Here is an 18,911-nt window from a genome sequence, read left to right on the forward strand (position 1 = left end):
AATGAATTCTCTGTCACTGAAGCTTGAAAAAATCACAAGAATACGGCAAAAAGGAACTATCACTAGAAAGGAAATCTGATTCGAAAAATACCTCAGTTCTGCTTTAATTCCAAAATATGTTTTCAGGAATTACGGCTAAAGAACTCTCTTTCAAAAGGAAATCTAATTTGAAATGTAAGAATCTAGTACAAAGCCATGATGATAATTAGTTTGATACGTAAAGATGCAGTTCCCTTATTTATCCTGTCAGAGCACAAGAAATGTTTCACTAGTATTTGTTTCAAAAACTTACCTTTTACCACCAAAGTCAAGCTCTGAACTGAATGAAGAGGATTGTACAGTGGTATCCTGAGGTGGTGACTTTTCTGAGCCCTCGTCCGAGTCAGATATATCATAAGCTATATGGTAGTTACTGTGAGGGCTAAGACTACTGCCAGGAGAAGCAAACAGTTTGGAGGCAACATCCGAGTCAAGGCTTGAACCTATTCCGGAGGAACTACGTGGACTGAGTGTGGAGCTGACAGGGGACCCAGATTTAGCCACGCTTGGGCCCGGGGATTTATTCGGGGTGAGAGTGATATGGGCCGTTGAGGTGGACCGGGGACTAGACTGGGGAGAGGAGTGAGAATGAAGCATGGCTATCCTCTCCTTGATACTGGAGGCGTGTGCCAGGCTTTCTTCTTCCTCCTCAACCCCAGACGAATGACTCACATAGCCAGACACATCCCTGGTACTGTTTGTTACATCATCACCATTCACATTCTCAGAACATAGGTCTCTCCACTTTGGAGTTGGTGTCACATTGGTACCAGACATAGTTGGAGACTTTGTATGAGCGGATGACCCAGAGGGCTGTTGCGGTGAACAGTCCCTCTCGGGTAAGTCATTAGGACTAGCATCCAGCACTGACAAATTCTGGAAGGCAGCTTCCATCATGTTTTTGCTGCGTATCTCAGCTGCAGTTGTCTCTATCTCTGATGTTATCTGTAGGTGGGCAGCTTCCTTCTGTAGTGACCTTGGAGATGAGGAACTAGAGGTTGCACTACTGGTCACTGATGATGATGATGATGATGATGATGAAACAGTTGTCATGGCACTACTTGTAGCACACACAGAGCTAGTGCTTGCTACTGTGTACGTAGGGAATGTTGACGAATGTAATGATTTTTTTCCAGTTGATACTGTTGAGTGTGATGATGATTTTGAAGATGATGCTGTTGAGCGTATAGGTGACTTTGTCGTTGACTTTGCATGAGACAATTTTGTAGATGATGAAGTGGTTGTTATTGTGGAAGCACTGTTAGAGGAGGAGGATCTTGAGTTCGACCCTAAGATTCCAGACTTCCCCAACAAAATGTCTTTTGCCTGAGCCAGGGTAAGCTCTGACATACCCTTACGGGAATTGGATTGAGCTGCCCTTCTAACAAATGTGTCCTGTTTGCCCTTGGTGATCACACCCTTGGAGGGAGGGGGCATCAGGTCTTTGTCATCCCGGAGCACAGAGGACTTTTTCAGAGTTTTACTGTCTACACTTACTGCCGGTGAAGCTGGCAAAGACAACCTGCCAGCCCTTGTAGCACTACTGCTTCGAACACTCTCCTTCTTAGGGACTCCAGCACCAATAGAACTGCGTTTGGCGTCTGTCTGAGGCTTAGAAGTAGTAGAGGCCCTGGTATGAGAACCTTTCTTTGAGGATGTTTTTGGTAGATCCTCATCCAGAAGATCACTGTCTGATAAACATATATCTGTGCGTATTTGTAATTTTGATGGAACATCATCACAGTCGTGGTTCTTGTCAACTGACTGTGCCAGGTTTGGCGTTGAGGTGTACAGTGAGGAGAGTTTCTTGGCCTCCATGCGAGGTTTTGACCTAGGCAAGGTGAGACGCTCACCACTGTTCAGGTTAGTCATGGATGTGCTCTTGGTGAGGTTGGTGGAATGTTTGGGTGTCGGTCTGTCCTGCTGAGCCAGGTTGTTGGAGGATCCCATTGACTTCTTGGCCTTGGAGCTTTCTGTCTGCCTATACAGAGAGCTGTGAGACTGTGACCGAGGAGTCCCTTTCTTATCTCCTCCCTTGGTGGGCACTTCCACACTGATCTCCCGCCGCTTCTTTTCCCGTTCTAGAGTTAGAGTAGATGGACGTGACCTCCGAGGAGACGAGTGTGTTTTATTGGTAGGTGTCTTTTGATCATTACTGTCCTCACTTGTTGATGATCGGCTGTCCCAAATGGTAGCTGTAACAACCAGACAACAGGTTACCACGGAGACCACATCACCAGGATATTCATTATCAACATTGTACTAACACTGCTTATAATCAATGATGTGGTGTACATGTCTATCAGGCTTTAATTAGGTAATGTACATACAACACACATCAGACTGAAGTGACATGCAATAATTACATCGTACATCTAGTTAAGATCCAGGAACTACGGTAACCTAAATGTTCTAATATACATAACTGCATTAGCAAATCAAATATATCTCAAACTTCTACCCTATTTACTAAATTAATGTATCATGTAGAATATTTTATTATACATATAGTGAACTACCTGTAATAAAACCCATAGTAATATGTGACTAGATATGAGTATACATGTATTAGGACAGTGGCCATCAGGCTGACAGTGACTTAGTATACCAGGCTACCCAGATATATAGGCTGTTACACGACCATCCTACTGCACCACATCAATTAACCAGCAACTATTGCTCTCATCAAATCTGATGGACTCCTAATGCAGAACAATGAAAATCTGTGTAATGCAGAACAATGAAAATCTGCGTAATGCAGAACAATGAAAATCTGTATAATGCAGAACAATGAAAATCTGTGTGAACAACACAGCATTTTCCTTTCTCTGATTTTCACTTATTCATTATAGAACAATTTTGCATGAAACTTTCTAAGTTATTTCTTCACTAAGGTACATACAAATACACCTGACGGTGATTGATCTCAAATAGGTGACTACAATTAGAGTACATAATTATTATGAGATGTTGTGCAGCAGGGGCCTGTTGATAACGCTGTGATATGTTTACATGTACTACTCTATTTATAGAAGTGCTCAGTAAGAAAAACAAGATATAGGGTGTTGGTATCACAGTGTTATCAAGGTAACTTCAAACATGATTATATGTCAAGGTAGCTATAATGCTAAAAATAAAGACAAAATTAATAAAAGGTTATACAGGAAGTTGTCATCACCAAAGCTTGAAATGGCATGGGTCCAGCAAGATCCACAGGTCTACACGAAGTCAAAAACATCCAAACAAAATAAAAATCTAGCTTTAACAAGAATCTGGGATTCATGGCTAAAAACATCCAAAGAAAACAAAAATCCATCTTTATCAATAATCTAGGGGATAAATCACAACACCAGTGTACATTCAGCTGATCTGGGATCGAGTCAGCCTCACAACACACAAACACTATAAAAAAACTTCTAAACAAATTCATTCTCAATGAATCCATGCTTCTGCATCCTGTAAATATTTAAACCATGCAAAAACTAAATCTTCTCAAAAGGCCACAGTGACTGGTATTTGAGGCAATGTCATGGAAACAAATGGCTCTAAAGCATGAAAAAAAGATGAAAATGAAATGAAGACCATAGGAAGCAAAAAGGTAAAATAATAACATACTTGAATATTATAGAAAACATCTTACTTTTGGGTCAGGGACAAAATTATGTTCTGGTAAGTATTGTGAGCAAAAGGTTAAAATGGAATCGCAATGCAAGTTATCTCAAGAAAAAAATCTAAATTACTGTTTGAATCTAAAAGCAAACAAAGGACAACTGAAAATTGCACACAGAAAATGTATCAGTACCTCTGGCTAGTTGTGTCCAACATGTTAGGATGGTACGGTGAAAGTTTTTGTATTTGACAAGTTAAGACCATACGGTCATTGTTAAAGTCAGTGAAGATGCTTACAAATGTCCAAATATAGGTGGTGACCACACATAGTAAATGCTGTGATGATTTCATTTGTTATGCTACATGAATCCAGAGGTTATGATCTGAATGTTAAAGAAAGTAACACATGTAAGGTACCTCCTCTCCAAACCTGGCAAAACACAGCGGAATGTACTACAAAAACCAACAAGGGAGATTCACAATGGACGTAGGAGGTACCTTTAGCCACATGACTGATATAAAAGCTCTAGATTACAGATGCAGATAATCAAACTGAAGGGTAAGGTTCCAGCGTCAGCATTGCACAAGTTTTGGTTGTTTTTTGGTAAAAGAAACAATTTATCAGAAGTAAAAAAGTTGATAACGTCCAGCATTCCCCTTTCGGATTTAAATCAGGTAGACATTTTGGAATTCAATGACAATGACAGTTAACAATGTCATAGAGTCTGTGCTACAAAAATAGTGTTAAGACTGGAGGATCTGAAGATTCCCCAGAAAAAACATGTATTACGAGTTAAAATTGTACAACTTTTTATATTACTCTGTCTATATATTTTCATTCAAATTAGTAAATTAGTTGACAAAGCTTATGAAAACACATACCAACACAAAGCGGCATGGATACAAATTTTAAATACAATGTGTTGGCAGTTAAATCCCAAAGTAATTTGGACGGGTGTAAAGAACACTGACATTCCCATTTATTATGTGCTTCATGCATTGCCATGGCAACTTTACCCCTGTTTGAGCCAGCTCGAGCCTGAGACTGGCGCGCAGAGAGTGCAGTAGGAGTGGGGATCCGGCTGCGCCACGAAGGCCTAGTTTTAGTAGTAGAAGCAGGTGTGCCTATACGACACACGGACGCTTTTTTACCCTGAGTCTTGATGACTGGTGTGTTTGGATTGGAGGCACTATGCAAACAAGATGGCTTCTCCTCTAATATAGGTGTCTTTGGAAGGTCAAAGCTTGACCAACAGCGACGCAACGATTTTGATGAATGAGGGCCTAGGAATTAAGCAGTAAAAGTTTACTGTAAGCAGGCCTATACGGATGAAGTTGCCTCCCTTGCATAAAGAGTGAGCCATCGATTCATTATTCATTTTTTATATATCAGTACTCTTGCAATAGTTATTTATAGCTAGTGCTAGAAGATTAAAAAAAGTATATGTAAAACATACATTAATAATAGCATATAACCAAACTTACCCCTGTAATATGAAACAACACCTGAGTTAGGATGAGGAAACAAAGTTTATACATCTACATCACGAACTGTACTGCCCATTCATTACATAAACATTTATCATTATTACTGACGACGAACAAACTTAAAAAGTTCCTTTCCAACATTTCTGTTCACATAAAATGTATGGCAGCAGCATAGACACAGATGAGACTGCTGGGAGGGCATTGGCACATGTTCTACCATAGCGGTAGTGATTTTTGGTTTTATTCCCCACAGGATAGGTCTACAGATCAGGAAGGAAAGGAGAAGCATGCAAAAGTCTACAGCTAATGTGTAGTGATAGGGTGCTCATAATTGTGGTACCGTGAGGAGTGACTGTGTGCCAGATGATAGGTCTTGCTGTTCTTAAATACGTAATCAGGACTTGTGACAGAACAAATAGCATCATCTAGACAGTTCACTACGGTGCAATGAAGGTGATTACAGTTCTAGGTAAACTAGTGTACTGTGGTTTCTCATCCAAAGACCAATGCACATTGTTTATCTAATACATAGTATGAGTAAGATTAACTACACCCTTAAATCTAGATATATACGATACATAAGTACTATGTATGAGTAAGATTAATGACACCCTTAAATCTAGATCTATACGATACATAAGTACTATGTATGAGTAAGATTAATGACACCCTTAAATCTAGATATATACGATACATAAGTATTATGTACTGTATGAGTAAGATTAACTACACCCTTAAATCTAGATATATACGATACATAAGGACTATGTATGAGTAAGATTAACTACACCCTTAAATCTAGATATATACGATACATAAGGACTATGTATGAGTAAGATTAACTACACCCTTAAATCTAGATATATATACGATACATAAGTATCCACTATCCAACCTTACAATCTAACATTAGAGTTTCCTTTTCTAGATAATCTACCATTGATAATATTTTTGACGATAATCTACCACTGATATTATATTTTTGACGATAACCTACCATTGATAATATTTTTGACGATAATCTACCACTGATATTATATTTTTGACGATAACCTACCATTGATAATATTTTTGACGATAATCTACCACTGATATTATATTTTTGGCAATAACCAACCATTGATAATATTTTTTAGGATAACCTACCATACTTTTGAAGATAGATTTTAAGATAATGGTAAAAATCTTTGACATACTTCCTGTAGGAAAATTGTCTTTTTTATTTTACAAAGGTTCAAAATGGGTCATTGATGTTTTAAGAAAGGTGATAGTTAAGTTGTTTCAAGTCTGGAAGGGATGCCAGATGGGGGTGTGGAAGGGTGTCATCACAGGTGTTTGTAGAGGTCATAGGTATTTAGATGGATCACAGGTGTTTGTAGAGGTCATAGGTATTTAGATGGATCACAGGTGTTTCAAGAAACAGTAGATGCATTCCTGTTTCTGAGTTCTGTCACCGAGTACTGGGTGTGGGTAACAGACTAGTGACTTCCTGTGGGTAGAGTAATTGACTTCCTCTAGGTAGAGTAATTGACTTCCTCTAGGTAGACTAATTGACTTCCTCTAGGTAGACTAACTATTGCTTTGTTTGTAGGATAGAGGCCTGACGACTGAGTGGCTATACTTACCACTATTGGAGGATGGGGTGTTTAACGGGGACGAGCTCTTGTTGGTCGGTGTGGTTTGTTGTAAGAGGTCCTCAAACATATCAGCAGCTTCCTGTTGTAGACAAATAATTAAAGTCAAGACACGATAAAAATGTCACCTTATATACTTCATGTCTGAAGATCACATCATGATAGCATGAAAAACTGATGCACTGATGTAATATGATTAGCAACAAAAGTACAGATAACAATCATATTATGGCCTTATTTTTGCCAATATTTTATGAAAATGATCACCAGTAAATGTAATTTGTAACAAATCAACCAACACAAAGAAGTACTGGCCTACAGATGTACCCATATACAGAATGAGTGCGTGAGAACTCACGGGCCCTGTGGCCTACAGATGTACCCGTATACAGAATGAGTGCGTGAGAACTCACAGGCCCTGTGGCCTACAGATGTACCCATATACAGAATGAGTGCGTGAGAACTCACGGGCCCTGTGGCCTACAGATGTACCCGTATACAGAATGAGTGCATGAGAACTCACAGGCTCTGTGGCCTACAGATGTACCCGTATACAGAATGAGTGCGTGAGAACTCACAGGCTCTGTGGGTAACTTGACTGGGGGGGATGGCAGGTTGTCCTTTCCTGGTTGCTCTGTCTCGGGACTAGTCTTGTCATTCCATCCCATCTACAACATCATAGAAATAGACAACTTTAGATATCAAATAAGTTCTACTTCACATAAATTTCATTACAACAATCTTCAGTGAATCTCATAGCTTTGGAGGTATTGGTTAGCTGATTATTTACATGTTTATGTAAAATAACACATTTTGGGTGACTTTATGACAATAACTTGTTGCACATTGTAATAAGTATGTGATGGTGTTATCACACATTTTACATACATTACCAGTTGTCTGTCACAGTCCCCCGACACATATAAATATGACATTACACTCTAGGAATCAAGAAATTTGATTAATGAAGTATGATCGACCTTCAGTTTTATTTCAATAGAAGACCCGCAGTACCTGCATCACTAACCTGTTTCTTTTGTTATTGGAAGGAAATGGGGCACACCTTTATTTATGCAAAACTGATAACCCTTGGCCCAACAATGCTCAAGACTTTATTTGGGCAAAGTTTGATTAGCTGCTTAGGAGGAGTAGGTTTTTAAAAGAAATATTTTACAGATAGACAAACAACAGATGCTGCACCATGGCTTAAGCTCACCCAGCCCTTTTGGCAAATGAGCTGACAAGCAAAAAATACAAATATACAAAATGGCTCCAACTATGTCATCAAGTACAGTTACAAGTTCACTGGCAGATTAACAGCTAATGCAATTTAAACAGATTAGTACAAAACAATGTGGTATTATTGTAAACAGCAGTGATAGTTAATAAAAATACAGGTTACTATACATGTTACCAGTTATCAAACATTATTAATACTTACACTCCCGTATTACAAATATTTATACTAGTAAACAGATTTTATACATATCTCAAACCAGCCTTTCCTACAAGCTTAGGTAATGTCCAAGGCATTAAGCCGAGATTTTTGTGTGCTCTTCATTCTAAGGACTAGGCCCCTGAGCTTTATTTGTCATAAACAAAAAATATTTTATAGCACCCTATAAGGTCAATAAATATAGGATGCACTATCCAGTAGGGTAAAAGCGTGTAAAACATTTTTGGTTAAAATAGAATCTTTGTCAGGAATAGCCTCTAAAATGAAATACACAAGGTATCCCATCCCGTAGGCCTCATACCACAGATAATTCTGTAAATTTATGAATTTTTGAGTTTTCGGCTCATTATATTTATTTATTTTTTCATTTCTTTTCTATGAATATAGAGATATGTTATGTTATACCAAACATTATGACCATTTCCATGTTCATTATAGTGACTGGTGCCATGGGCTGGAATTTTTTTTTGGTAAAAGAAAATGGCATATTGTTGGGCCTTCTATCCATGAATTTCAGGGCCACAGTTCAAAGCTATGATGTTGATATCATTAAATTATCTCTCGCAAAATGCAGGTCATGAGGCATTTTCCTGCTGATCACAAAGCTGTCTTGAATAGTCAAACAAAATCTGTAAATTCTTCTAGCAAAATTTGAAAATATTGTTTTCATTTTTATTTCCTTCGGCTGAACATTTACCTAAATTTAAAAGTGGTCTGAGGCTAACAGTAGCATACCAAATAGGAGTTAAATTACAGACAAGTTTTTTCCAATTTTGAGGTATCATACCTAAAGGGAGGTCACTACTGACACAAATTATCCCAATCCTAGGCCGTTTTCGTTTATCGCGATTCAAACAGTTGAACCAGTTGTACCAGAGTTGTTCGTTTATGAAATAAGGTCGGACCTAGTAACATGATGCTGCTTTCGTGCGAGCCTTGACAAAGCCTTGCAAGGCCTGCATAAACTTTTGCAGGTCCGCCAGGATTTATACCCAAAAATGTTACATTTAAAAACGGGCGTACCGGTTGTTCCCCATAAATGAACAGGCCCCCAAGTGTATCTAGTAAACCTAAGGGGAGGTAACTTACTGACACCTGGTTTCCCCTTGTAATGTGTACAATAGACTAAGGAAGGTAACTTAATGATCTTGTCCCCTAAATGGTAATGTATCTATATAATAACTGAGGGCAGTTTATCTACAGTAGTATCAGTTTGAATTGTACGAGAGAATATTTTAGCTGGGATGGATATGTTGTGATGGGTAATGGTTTTGGACTTTGGTAACTTACAGCAAGCAAACGCTTTCTGGTTTCATCAACAGCTCTGGCCATCTCATCCTTCCTTTTCTGTACAGACTGTTCAAATATAGACACATCCTATCTCAATCATTATGTTAAGGCTGTATAGAGATATATCCATGTTAAGGCTGTATAGAGATATATCCAACTCCAGGTCTGTCTTGTCACCTGTTGAGGAGGGCTGCCATAGACCCAATAAACTGACAGTGCTCAGACAATATACGTTATAATGTTATACTATATGACGGCTGTGATGTGGATTCCTTACACAGATATACTTGATAAGGTCATTAAGTACAGGTTTTGATGTTTAGTTAAGATTATGACAATATCACTTTATTATCTTTTAGCAGACAAAATGCCACCATATCAACACAAATTTATGAAAGAATGAGAAAGAGTTGAAAATATGAGCAGAAATGAAAATTGAAAACCATTCCAACCAAAAGGAAAAAAAATGAAAAGTCAAATAATAAATAAATATATCAACAAACAAATCATAAAACAAAACGGGGGAAATACGGAATGCAAACAACAGTGTTCTGGAAAGTCTTGTTAAATTAAGACATAAAGAACAATCTTTGTCAAATGACAGCAAGCTATAAATGTCAGCTTAAAGTTCTACCATATCTCACAAACATTCTAAACAACATGTGTAGACTGGGAGAGAGATAGTTCGTGTTGGTATTCCAGCCATCTAAAACATCCCAACAACAGAGTTCAGAGACAAACAAATATATGATCAGGCGGACCTATACAAACAGCCATTGAAAACTTAACATTTCATCAATAGTCAGTGGACTCACTGGCACAAATATGCAAATAGAAATAAGAAACAAAACGGGGACAAATTGAAGCAAGAAAAATATGAATTTAAAACATAATGCCACTAAATCAACTGGTTGTACAAGCTGAAGTAATTTCACTCTATGAAGATGCAGTTAGTCTATCACAGTCTATCAATCATGTCCTACTGCCTGTAGTAAATGTTTTATATAAGCTACAACAGTGACATTTTGGTTAGTTTCTATCCATATTAGGGGAAAACTGACAACTAGCGGTGAGGGGGTCCTACAAATGTGTGCAGCCCGCTTAACACCTCAGCCAGCGGAGAGGGGAGCCTACAGACAACATGAACAGCCCGCTAAACACCTCAGCCAGCGGGAATGGGGTCCTACAGACAACATGTACAGCCCGCTCAACACCTCAGCCAGCAGGGAGGGGGTCCTACAGACAACATGAACAGCCCGCTCAACATCTCAGCCAGGGGGGGAAGGACAGCGTATATACCTTAACCCTCCTCAGAGAATGGTACAGTCTAAGACTCAGCAGACCCTTCATAACCAACTGAAATCAAGGTACAGGAAGTCAGAGCACAAACGTCCAACACACTTGTGTCCTGGTCAATGTGTTGTCCTGTTGTGTATAGCTTAAATGACAACTTGGTTGTGTGTACTGTAGAACAAAATCTAAACACAATCATTTATGTGGAGCAAAATTCATACAATAAATGATGGATGCACATTTAATTGCACAACAGTCTCGAAGGTAATCATTGGTAAAGCATTTCATTTTGTACCATATAAAGCATTGATGGATATGGATATTTACAAACTTCATTCTAATGTCATTTAGGCCTTACTATTAAATCAAAGAGTGAATTAAAAACGCCATTTTGTTCATGCAAAAAAGAAATTTGTGAAGTGAACAAGATCAAACATATTAGTTAAAGTGGCAAATGAACATGTTACAGAACTCCAGTTATTAGGGAACCTGTGTGTAAGAAATACCCCTCCAGTCACTCCTTCCTCCAGGGATTATTATGGAGGTGGAGAACAGTGCACTGAAAGCTGTACCACTTTCCAGGCAGTACACTGGTATAGGGTATTTAATACATACCCACTACCAGGCAGTACACTGGTATAGGGTATTTAATTCATACCCACTACCAGGCGTAGAACACTGGTATAGGGTATTTAATACATACCCACTACCAGGCAGTACACTGGTATAGGGTATTTAATACATATCCACTACCAGGCAGTACACTGGTATACGGTAATTTAATACATACCCACTACCAGGCAGTACACTGGTATAGGGTATTTAGTACATACCCACTACCAGGCAGTACACTGGTATAGGGTATTTAATACACAATGTCAGCCAGTACTTCACACACAAGAGTGTGGGGTTTACTTACATCAAACCAGTTGTCCTGTCTCTGTATGCTGTTGTACACAACCATGTTCCTAGATAATAAAATTGATGTTTTTATTTTTCTATAAGTTTATTATATTACAACAATATGGAAGAGATACATGTACATATACATCATGGCTACACATATTAGTGTTGATAATTACCACAGATTGTAAGTACAGCTGTGTACTTCTGATGTTTATCACTAAAACATAAGGGAAGATAACTCTGTAGATCTATTAATTTAACACAAACGTAGATTACTCTGTATATATATCGTATAATAGGTTGATAATCTTTCTAGGACTAATGAACACAAGATAAGCACTAGCGGTAACAGAAGGCAAGACGTGTTTTCTAAAATAACTCTCAATTTATACAGAGAGGGTGAGCATACTTGATGTTTGCCTGCTGTGCTCGCGACAGGAAGCGGGTGGAGATACTGATGCGAGAGTTGCCTGGCACCTGGGGCTGCGAGTCATCTACGATGTTTGATTCAAGTTCATCAAGCCTCTCCTGGAATTTGTCTATTGACACGGTCGGGGTAAAGTTCAAATTCTCAAAACGGTCCTTCAGGAACTTTTCCTATAACACATAATTCACACAATGAAACATTATAATAAGATAAATCTTTCAAAATAGAAAATGACTTCATTTGTTAAAACTTCTTGTCAATTGAAGAGAAATTTACAAACTTTGAAATGTTAGGTGTTGTGAGTTTTATGACTTTCACATCAGAATAACAATATTCTAACTGTTGTAGCAAATACATTCTGAAGTTCTAGTTCTGATCATAACTTCACAATTATACCTACCAAAGTGGATAGTGGATCTAGATAGCTCTTATGGTGAATTTACAAACTGTTAAAATATCAACACTTATTCATGTCTCATATCTGAGCATACTCATTCAGCTTTAAAAACTGTTATCACACAGAGCCACACCACAGCCCAACTGCCAAATCAAAATAACAAAACCAAACAAATTCTAAAGAGGACTAACCTCATATGAATCCAGGCCAAAAAAAAAGTGAGGCCATTTAATAATAAATCTACAGATGTAATATTTTTCAATAAGGACCAACAAAATAAATTGCTGTGCTTCCGCTTTCGGCTGTCAAAATTTGGATATTTTGTCTTTCTCTATTTTTTCTATAATGTAAATTTCAGTTCTTATTAAGGAAGGTTACACACAGACAGTCTCTCTGATTTTAACAATATTTATTTCAAATCAGTGAAAGCAAAGATTAAAGTAGGCACTAAAATCTTTGTGTGTGTACATGTGAAAGCGGAAACACAAGATTTCTTTTTTGGCTGTGAGCATAAGTAAAAACCACAAGAATTACATGCAGAATGACACAGGGGTAATGAAATATGACTAAACAGTTAAGCTCTGTTCAGTTTGACATTAATGCTGCTTCACCTGATGAGACTTGATCATTACATTGAAATTACCTTACAACAGGTGATTATGAACCTTTGCTAAATAACAACAGGAAATTTCCCAAAGTCCAGGACGATCGATTGACATTTTTGACAAAAAAGAAAGGTGAATTGTCGATTACAAGGATCTGCTTAGTTGTAAACAATTGCAGAAAGTGATGCACAGACCCCAGAATGTCCAGGAAATCCAGGGTTCAGTAACGTATGTGATTCGTCTAAACAAAAGCAATCATGGACTTTTTATGGTATAAAGCAAGGATTTCCTTCTAAATAACTAGTTATTGTCTCCATTACCAATAATTAATATTTAAGGAAAGTTTTATTATTACCAAGAGTCTTCCCCAGAATTTTCTTTCCAAAAATACAGACAAGGAAATGAGAGTGAAAGATTGAATAGAAAAGTCAGCTCCAGTAGTGAATACCAGCTACACATCCTAGATGTACTAAGGAAGGATAACCCATCCATAAACAGAATATAGTCATAACATCCCATACCGATCATAACTCTCAAATCACAACCCTCAGATGTAACCTGATAGGTAACAACCCTCAGGCAACATTCTTCAGGTAACAACCCTCAGGTAAATAACCCTCAGGTAACAACCCAAAAGTCAACAAACCTCAGGTAACAACCCTCAGGAAAAAACCATAAGGTAACAACCCTCAGACAACATTCCTCAGGTAACAACCCAAAGGTAAACAACCCTCAGGTAACAACTGTCAGGTAAAGCCTGTCTGGTTACATAATACAACCCTCAGGGACAGGTAATGTGTTTAAATCTTGCAACACAAATCTTGAGAAGCCATCCCATCAGCCAGCAAATGGTTATTCAAATAGACACTGGTCTGGAATCTCAAGACTGGGGCTGTCTTACCAAAATTTTATTAACTTTGAAGAATATCTTTACATGACAATACAATGCAGTTGGTTTAGTAAAAATGTGGGTGCATTGAATAAGAAGCTCTTTTGAAATATGGAATTTTCTCACTGTTTGGAAATTTTTAAAAGATTTAAACACATGAGCTGTACTATACATGTTAATCACTCCAACATCTGGTCAACAATAGCTCACGTCTAGCATTTTATAGGCCTACCTCGATGATGGTTGACAACTGTGGAAGGGAGTGTACAACTCGTTATCATAGCTGCATCAGTGATTGTTATATAGCTACCTCACATATACTGTCTCTTAACTGAATCCTAAATCATTGAGGTTAATATAACATATTGGTAAGTCAATAAATATAACAGCAAAAAAAACCACCCAGGAAATTACCCAGCTTCCTTTTAGAATTTAATTGAAAGGATAATTATATATATATATTCATTATTCCTGATTTTCAAATGATTCTCAGACAATGAAAATCTTTATTGAAATGATTATAAAATTAGTTTCAAAATTATCAAATGGCATGGAAAATAGATCATTTCTATACCTGGTAGTCACACATGTCTCTTCAAAATCTGAATATAAGCCTAACATGAGGATGTCATTATATCATCGGTAGGTTATCAAATAATATATCATTTCTAGGAAGAAGATATTTAATTCAGCATTTTGTAGCTGTAAATGACTAATATATATTATTAGATCAACTCCATTATAAGTCAGTAACTGTATGAAATCAGCCCAATATTGTACGGGACAAGAGTGTACAAACTCATTATCATGGACACGTGTCAGAGGTTAGCATAAAGACTGCCTAACACTTAGTACAGGACACGTGTCAGAGGTTAGCATAAAGACTGCCTAACACTTAGTACAGGACACGTGTCAGAGGTTAGCATAAAGCCTGCCTAACACTTAGTACAGGACACGTGTCAGAGGTTAGCATAAAGCCTGCCTAACACTTAGTACAAGCATATCTTTGTGAGGCTATGTAATTGAGATACCAGGTAACATGACAACATGTAAGTGTGTAGAAGTGGATTCTCTCCATTATGCCTATGTAACATTACTAACGTACCCTGTCTGGGGTCCTCAGATTATAGTCCTCAGAAGGAGTGGTTGGGTTGGATGGTATACTGATGGCGTCGTCGTCCTCCTCGGTATCCTCCATAGAGATGGGGTCTGTACTCTCCGAGTCTGAAATAAAACAAAACCTCCATGTTGACATACAATGCATAGTCATTTTGAAACCTCTACATTTTAAAGAATATATTTCTTTTCAAACTTTGATATGGGTGTGTGCTTGCTCAACTCACCGCCTCAGGTTCTCCTTACTCCCCAATTTAATTTTTTAATCCACACAAATAAATAAAGTACCAGTTTATCAAAGTTTTTGACAACTTGCTATAGCCGACAGCTGTACATGATACATACCTGCATCAAGTCCTTTCTCTAAACCAGAAAATTGAGATGAGTTCTTCCCCTTTTCTCCTCCAAATACTGTGAAGAAGCTGAAATAAATAGTGAAAAACAAATCAGAAAATTTACAGGGCCTAGTTCAGGATCAGTAAATGGGTCTAAACCAGTTTCAGTAATCAGGGTCTAGCTCTAGTTCAGTAATCAGGGTCTAGCTCTAGTTCAGTAATCAGGGTCTAGCTCTAGTTCAGTAATCAGGGTCTAGCTCTAGTTCAGTAATCAGGGTCTAGCTCTAGTTCAGTAATCAGGGTCTAGCTCTAGTTCAGTAATCAGGGTCTAGCTCTAGTTCAGTAATCAGGGTCTAGCTCTAGTTCAGTAATCAGGGTCTAGCTCTAGTTCAGTAATCAGGGTCTAGCTCTAGTTCAGTAATCAGGGTCTAGCTCTAGTTCAGTAATCAGGGTCTATCTCTAGTTCAGTAATCAGGGTCTAGCTCTACTTCAGTAATCAGGGTCTAGCTCTAGTTCAGTAATCAGGGTCTATCTCTAGTTCAGTAATCAGGGTCTAGCTCTACTTCAGTAATCAGGGTCTAGCTTTAGTTCAGTAATCAGGGTCTAGCTCTACCTCAGTAATCAGGGTTTATCTCTAGTTCAGTGATCAGGGTCTAACTCTAGTTCAGTAATCAGGGTCTAACTCTAGTTCAGTAATCAGGGTCTAGCTCTACCTCAGTAATCAGGGTCTAGCTCTACTTCAATAATCAGGGTCTATCTCTACTTCAGTAATCAGGGTCTAGCTTTAGTTCAGTAATCAGGGTCTAACTCTAGTTCAGTAATCAGGGTCTAGCTCTAGTTCAGTAATCAGGGTCTAGCTCTAGTTCAGTAATCAGGGTCTAACTCTAGTTCATTAATCAGGGTCTAACTCTAGTTCAGTAATCAGGGTCTAACTCTAGTTCAGTAACCAGGGTCTAGCTCTACCTCAGTAATCAGGGTCTAGCTCTAGTTCAGTAACCAGGGTCTAACTCTACCTCAGAAACCAGGGTCTAACTCTCCCTCAGTTTCCAGGGTCTAACTCTACTTCAGTAATCAAGGTCTAACTCTAGTTCAGAAATCAGGGTCTAACTCTACTTCAGTAATCAAGGTCTAACTCTAGTTCAGTAACCACGGTCTAGCTCTAGTTCAGCCCCCAGGGTCTAGCTCTACCTGAGTAATCAGTGTCTAGCTCTAGTTCAGTCTTCAGGGTCTAGCTCTACTTCAATAGTCAGGGTCTAGCTCTACTTCAATAGTCAGGGTCTAGCTCTACTTCAGTAATCAAGGTCTAACTCTAGTTCAGTAATCAGGGTCTAACACTAGTTCAGTAACCAGGGTCTAGCTCTAGTTCAGTAATCAGGGTCTAACTCTACCTCAGTAATCAGGGTTTAACTCTACCTCAGAAACCAGGGTCTAACTCTACCTCAGTAATCAGGGTCTAACACTATGGCATTTTGTATGACTGACCTGCCATTGCTCTCCACAGAGTCCACCTCACTAGGAGGATAGTATCTGACCTCTGGTTCTTTGTCAAGGTCATCATCCAGGTCATCTACACTGTTACGACGGGTAAATCTGGGGCTCTGTAACAAACAACCAAAAACAAAGTTACATAATTATGGACGGTAAATATGGGGCTCTTTAACAAGAAACACATATTTTGCATGGTAAAAACAAAATGCTTTCTAAAACACCTTATTTTCACTACAAAATTGACAGATACATACCTCATCCCAGAGTTTCTTTTTATGGAATGAAGGAAAGAAATCTTCATCATCATCATCTTCATCTTCATCATCGTTTTCATCATCAAATATGACTGGTATTTTCTAAAATATAAAATATCAGTAAATAAATAAGATGCAAAGTACAGGTTTGTGAATAGAATGAATCTACCAAACAGATAGTGTACAAGGGTTTAACAATTGTACCGTACCATGACCTATTAAATGAAGTGTGACTCCATCAAACAACAAGAGTACCGCAGGGCGGAACAATATATGCCCGTCGAATGTCATATAGTGTTATATGCTTTCTTACATTGAAATAAGATCTGCATCATTCTAAGAGTGGTTAGCTGACATATGCTATAAAAAATGTAGGAGAAAATCTACGGACAAAAAATCAAATACTGAAATGAACAAAGGGCAATAACTTTTGGAAAAATTGTCGAATCGAAATTCTTTTAAGGGAGACACAACTTCATATCATGATTATGATGTATACCAAGTTTCAAAGAGATCGGTCGAAAAATGTAGGAGGAGATTGCCGGACAAAAATCATATACCGAAATGAACAAAGGGCAATAACTTTTGAAAAAATTGTTGAATCAAATCTTTTAAGGGAAACACAATTTCATATCATGATTATGATGTATACCAAGTTTCAAAGAGATTGGTTGAAAAATGTTTCATGTTTGTGTAGGGCACAAAGCCGTTCATTGGAAAGTTACATATTATGTAACACCGAAGTATTTCCACATCAACCATGTCAAACCCTTTAAAACATTTATTATCATCATAGGTGACGCTGGAGAATAAATGTTAACCATCATATTCATCACTTCAATCTACATGTCCACCATTTTTATGACGTTTTTTTCCGATTTGAAATTCTCTCGCACACTTTGATTATTACTATGGTACATTGCCGGGAATATCGAAAGTAATGACAAAACAACCAATCAGAAGCCTTCTACTATTCGCTTTCGGGTTTGGTATAGCAACAGTCAGCTTTCACACTTCCTGTTTACTGATCAAAAACCTACAGACCGCGCGCCACTATTGTGGTGCATAGCACTGACGGCCCGACTTTTCGAAACCACTATTGTGGCGCGTAGCAGCCTAAGGGAATCCAACTTGACTTTAACCTATTCGCACACAGTGATGAGGTTTCTAATTACTACATAACGACCAGGCTTGAATGAACCACATTACTGTTTATGAACTTATTCACTTCAATGTGACAAGGGTTGATCTACCTATCCTATCCATGACTCTAACCCAGGGTTGAATAAACAGTCGTACCCATCTACATATAAGACAAAGGTTGAAAGGTCACTCTGTACATTAACCAAAACACCTCACTTGTCATCAAGTACAAAAATAATATGCATTTATTCTATTGCACTTAAAACAATCTTGGTAAAGGACATGTGTGACAGAATAAGACATAAATAGAACGAGAACAAAGGGGTGTGATCGTCCGGTTAAGATGTGTCTGAATGATAACTGTCGTACAAGTACTCCAGAACCAACAGTTAACCTTAACATATAGGTTTTATCAATTACTACATCCCCAATATTGATTTGTTTTCACACACCATTAAAAACCTGGTCAAACTTGCTAAATCTGTAAAGCTGGTCAGCTGACACACCATTAGCTGAGGTGTGTGACAGCATTATATAGTATT

General features: G+C 38.1%; 1 protein-coding gene across 3 annotated transcripts in view; it reads right to left on the reverse strand.

The window, feature by feature from the left end:
• LOC110450327 (mitogen-activated protein kinase-binding protein 1-like) overlaps positions 1-18,911 on the reverse strand; it is a 117,456-nt gene that overhangs the window by 4,760 nt on the left and 93,785 nt on the right. The window contains exons 22-34 of one of the 3 annotated variants that reach the window (XM_021497836.1): positions 17,227-17,328; positions 16,967-17,082; positions 15,495-15,571; positions 15,139-15,257; positions 14,266-14,283; positions 12,125-12,312; positions 11,729-11,777; positions 10,816-10,872; positions 9,517-9,582; positions 7,349-7,438; positions 6,762-6,852; positions 5,134-5,154; positions 293-2,234 (exon numbers count right to left, since the gene is read on the reverse strand). In XM_021497836.1, the coding sequence (XP_021353511.1) occupies positions 293-2,234; positions 5,134-5,154; positions 6,762-6,852; positions 7,349-7,438; positions 9,517-9,582; positions 10,816-10,872; positions 11,729-11,777; positions 12,125-12,312; positions 14,266-14,283; positions 15,139-15,257; positions 15,495-15,571; positions 16,967-17,082; positions 17,227-17,328 (2,936 nt within the window). The remainder of the gene's footprint in view (positions 1-292; positions 2,235-5,133; positions 5,155-6,761; positions 6,853-7,348; positions 7,439-9,516; positions 9,583-10,815; positions 10,873-11,728; positions 11,778-12,124; positions 12,313-14,265; positions 14,284-15,138; positions 15,258-15,494; positions 15,572-16,966; positions 17,083-17,226; positions 17,329-18,911) is intronic. The other 2 variants (XM_021497909.1, XM_021497997.1) reach the window with 2 other exon arrangements.

This window comes from Mizuhopecten yessoensis, unplaced genomic scaffold (assembly GCF_002113885.1).
Source record: "Mizuhopecten yessoensis strain PY_sf001 unplaced genomic scaffold, ASM211388v2 scaffold57, whole genome shotgun sequence".
Lineage (NCBI taxonomy): Eukaryota > Metazoa > Mollusca > Bivalvia > Pectinida > Pectinidae > Mizuhopecten > Mizuhopecten yessoensis.